The 4,987-nt window shown below is 36.9% G+C and overlaps 1 protein-coding gene across 1 annotated transcript; it reads left to right on the forward strand.

The window, feature by feature from the left end:
- Positions 4,314-4,688, forward strand: LOC109949759. Its single transcript, XM_020565913.1, has one exon. The coding sequence runs from the start codon at positions 4,314-4,316 to the stop codon at positions 4,686-4,688; it is 375 nt and encodes a 124-aa protein (XP_020421502.1).

Consider the following 4,987-nt stretch of genomic DNA (forward strand, 5'->3'; position numbering starts at 1 on the left):
GATGACCACCATACCTCTTAATATTCCACCGTTGGATTTTATGTAACCTATGCACTAAGTATTTGTAATTAATGCTTGTAACCTATAGGTATATTGTAAATGATGGTATTCAATCTCCTATCTTGTAAGCCTATGAATAGGTGGTTCTACCAAAGATTTAGAAAGGAATAAACATGGTGAAGCTTTATCTTTAGCATATCACTTCTCTCTACATTTTCTCCCTCTAGTTTTATAACAACTAAAGGATTTTTTTTAATTTTAAATAAAGCACAAGCGATAGTCTAAATTAGAGGAAAGGGAGATTTCACACGCGCGCACACACACACACAAATGATGCTATGGGAGTTCGAACCTAAGACATTTTGTCTGCAAGTTAAGGCTCTTTTCCACTGGGTTAGACCCCGTTGGCTAAAGGGTCTTACTTATGCAGCAAAATTTTGTTAAATAGTCTATTCTTATTTTTATTATGATAATGCAACTGCCTATGTTGCACCGACACTCCACTAATCCCAAGTGTCGGACATTCCTCGGACACTTGTGTCCGCTATCAAAACACTCCCCATACACGGTCAAGACACTTTCTGAATATAGGTCAACTCATACTTATGGCCAACTAATGTGTTAATTCAATTTTAATTCATATAAAATTAATAAACTACATTTGAAAGGCTTGGAAAGCTTGAATTTCACTATATATGATATTGTGAAATTAGAGTATATGAACATAAATAATTTATTTTTTAAAATATATATAAGTATTATTATATAATAATAAAAATTAATTGATGTGTCCCCGTGTCGTGTATTTGTGTCCGTGCAATATAGGCAACTACGACTCAAAATTCTTTTACTATTTATTAAGAGTACTACTATTTTCACCTACCTGTCTTATTTCCCACCCACATTATCTTCAAAATTTTAAAGACAAAACATCAATACACCAACCAACATATTTTATACCATGTTATGAATGTGACCATAATACTAAGAGGGAACCACTATTGTATTGAATTAGAAATAATTTTAATGTTTTAAAACCAGATTCAATACAATGTTATGAATTTGACTATAAACATGAACCAAATTCTAGATTTGCAATCTAACATTCCAAAAGAAGTCAAAAGAGAAAATGAACACTTCAACCTATTCTCATTGGCATTTTATATCTCACTTAATTTTCCTTTTACAGACATATCCTTTTGTCTTAATTTTGTTTCCTTTTACCATTTAAAAAAACCAAATCCATTGTTTTAAATTCTGAAAAAGAGAAATCCATTCTTTTGAATTGAATGGGTGGGAAGATACACTGAATATCTATCCTTCAATTACTTACCCATTGATGAATATGTAATTATTCGGACCGAAATTAACACAAGTTAATTCCTATAGTTAACAGGCTAGTCTTATGGTTAGCAAAGTGGGGCCCAAACTACCAGGAGTTTATTCAGCATCTGTGAAGGCCCAATTAGTGACTAACAAGGCCCAAAGACCTTCGGATAGAAGCTGGCCGTAAACATTGACCAGTGCATGGTCAACCAACCCTTCGGACAAAAGTGTCCGAAGCTACAGTGCATGGCTTCGAACACAAGTGTACGCCACTACAGTCTCACTTCGGACATAAGAGATGTCCTATGCTGCAGTTCCATTTCGGACAGGAAATGTCTGAAGTTATAGTAAAAGCAAATTAAAGTGTATTTATAACCAATCTAAGTGGTTTTTGACAGTTCATTTAACAAGAAGTATGAGTTAATTGGATAGCAGTTTGAGCTTTGGGTAAAAAATAATACAAACTGTTATGCTTGTACAGGTTGTACGCACTGATCTCCAACAAAACAATAAAGAAATCTGCTTTGACAGAGAATATTCAGTTCATGATAGGTAAAGAATGGTAAAAAAATCCAAAGCTGACTCGTTGCGGTGCCTCCTGCAAAATGGTCCCAAAGTGAAACTAGAAAGCACCTCCAATGATCAACTTGAAAGGCATGTGCTCATTATCTTGTGAATTCTTTATAGTTTGAAGCAGCAATGCCCATCAAGCAGCCATCTTCCCCCTCCCCCCCCTCCCCTTTTTTCTGAAGACCTTAAAGCCTATAAATAGAGGAATAAAGCTCAGTATCAAGGATCCAACAACGAATCAATCAAACCTATTTTGAACATCCTTCAAAATACACTTACTCTTGACAACCTCGAAGTAACCCAGACTCAAACTCTTACAAAGCGTCTCACTGCAGACCAAATCCAAGTCTTGAATCGAACCCTCTCCGTTTCTCTGAGTTCCCAGTTGACAACTCCTGATTGGAATTCTATTCTTTTCCCGAACACTTACTTTGTCCAGTTCCTAGTTGACAACTCCTGATTGAAATTGCATTGCTATTGTTTGTAATCTATATGCTCTACCAACACTACTTGGTATGATTTGATAGTTGGTCTCGATTTCCAGCTCATTTAAATCAAAACTCCTATCTGTAGTTCAGACAACTTATGACTGCATATATACTTGACAAACTCTTATCGAACATACCTTCTGCACTGTCTCAAGTAGATTGCAGTTTCTGTCCGATAAGGCTTTTTGTAGTTTTTGTTGGACCTAGCTTTACTTTTACTTGCTTTCATTGTAAGTCTCTGTTAGGTATATCATTATCTTCTGGTATTATGTTGTCCATCGGACACCTCCCCTGCATGGCTCGGTATTGTACTTTATGTCCGATGACAGTCTAAAATCATCATCCATCTTGCATTTTATTCCATAATAGGTGAAATATTGAAGTCTTCGTTGTTGAGGCATAGAAAAAAACCAATCTAAAGCAAAATTCCCCTCTTTAGAGGACAATGGCTTTGATTAGAAGATAAGAAAATACAGGCGCAATACTTTAACAAGCTTAATCTTCACCTCACTCCCTCTTTCTACTAGAAAAGTATCACTAGTAGTGCCACGCCTATCGCATTTCACGAGAGAGCAGCTTTCGAGCCCACTTCAGGGCCCGGTCTCTCTCGCTTCACTTCCTTTACCAACAAGCAACTGCTAGCTGCCGACGTATAGCCTACTAGCGGCCAGTGGCATTGCAATGTTCAAAACTTGACGAACAATAATGTAAATTGTAACCAACCAATCGCTATAGTATATATACAGACCATGCACCAATAAGATTTTCTTCAAACCAAAGCTTAAAAACTTTTGATTCCTCATTCATCACATTCACATCATAAATTTAAATTTAAATTACAATGTATCCTCATTGCTTCCTTACACCGATACTGATGACCACTCTACTAATTCATCTGGCCACCTTCAGTGCCACAACAAATCGAGTTCTTGGTGCCTGGATGCGTGTAAACACCATCGATCGAGTTGTGGTAGAAAATGGAAAGTGGGTTGTTTTGGAGTACAACAAGAATGTCACAAACAAGTTGGTTTTTCAAAGGGTGGTTTCAGGCGAGACCATATACATATATCAGGCATCTTTTATGGGCTTGTCGTTGCGGCTAAGAGCAGCTCCACCGCTCTATCCAAACAGGGCAAAAGGCTGCCCTTGCAAGCCCAAAGTCGTCCAGCGCGCAAGATTGAGCCCCGGCAATCAATGGATCCCACCAACCCGGACAGGCCCAAGGGCAATTCTCGCCTGGGCTTCAGCCCGAGGGGGGGTGACACGTGTCGCAACCAGGCTTCTCCGATGAATACAACATGATGATTTTAAGGATTAGTGTCTGTGCTAATTGATTGGTCTTTATTTTCAATGACCCTTGTCTTGTTTTTATTGTGGATCATTCTGCAGTTCGTATTCCACCATGGGATTCAAAAGTTAATGCAGTAAAGATGATCGCAGTAAAAGAAATCAAGTCAGATCAAAGCTAGATATTAAAAAAAGTCAGATCAAAGATGTTCAAATTGGCCTGCACGTTTTCCAAAACTAAAGACAATTACTATGACTATCCAACCTTGGCAACAATTAAATTATAGCATAAATATACCAACAAATAGATTTTTTTATTTTATTAAAAGGGTAAAAGTATAATTTCAGATTCATCTGTAATTAGTTTTAAATTTTAAAAAATAAAAATAGACAAATGGCAGATTTTTAGTGGGAGTATTTTTTAGCTAATTTTTCTTTAGAAAGACAGTATGCATATTAAGAATGAGTAAAATCATTTTTTTTTAAAATTAAAGACTGTCATTAATACATAAAAATCCGTCGTTTAAATTTGGAAGATGCACCCAATCCAGCATTCAAATCATCTATATAAACCATGCCTTGCTAGTCAGATTTCCCTCATCCCAGAAACTTGAGTTATTAAATCAACAATCACAGCAAGAGATGTCTTCTCTCAAAAAATGCTTCCCTCTTACCTCACTGCTTATTCTTTTTGTCACCGCTGCAAGTGCAACAGAGCATCAAGTGCATCCTCCCTGGGAGCTTTTGGACCCCAACGATCCAAATGTGATAAATGCCGCCAAGTTTGCGGTCTTGGAATACAACAAGAACGTCACCAGCAGCAGCAACAAGCTACTTTTCCAAAAAGTGAATTGGTGTGAATACGCTTATCTAGCCGGCGCATTTTATGGGCTCGATATTGCCGCAAAAAATGAGTCGTTACCTTCTCCGCCACAGAATTATATTGTTGGGGTTTGGGCCAGACTTAACAGGCCCTTGAAATTGAGAGGTTTTCGTAAAGCTACAGGAGACGAATAATGTTTTCCGTCGCTTATAACAAAATAAATTGAGAATGTTTTATTTGGGCTCTGGCCTTGTTGCATTGATGCTGAGATCAGTTTATTGAGTCTCAGTTTTATGATGTGTTACTCTACCTTGGTGGGTTTTTAATAAACTTGAGTTCTGAAAAACATATAAAAATAACTTGAGATTGCAATAAAAGTTTTTTTTTTTCTGTTTGTTTGTTTGTTTGTTGGTAAAGATGCTTTATTAGAACACCGTAAGAGTATACTATGAAAACATCCAAAAATGAACGTGAAAGTTAGGAATAGTAGCCT

The sequence above is a fragment of the Prunus persica genome, chromosome G6, assembly GCF_000346465.2.
Source record: "Prunus persica cultivar Lovell chromosome G6, Prunus_persica_NCBIv2, whole genome shotgun sequence".
Lineage (NCBI taxonomy): Eukaryota > Viridiplantae > Streptophyta > Magnoliopsida > Rosales > Rosaceae > Prunus > Prunus persica.

Excerpts from the sequence above, each read along its gene's own strand:
- LOC109949759 (XM_020565913.1), top strand. The coding sequence starts at position 4,314 with ATGTCTTCTCTCAAAAAATGCTTCCCTCTTACCTCACTGCTTATTCTT.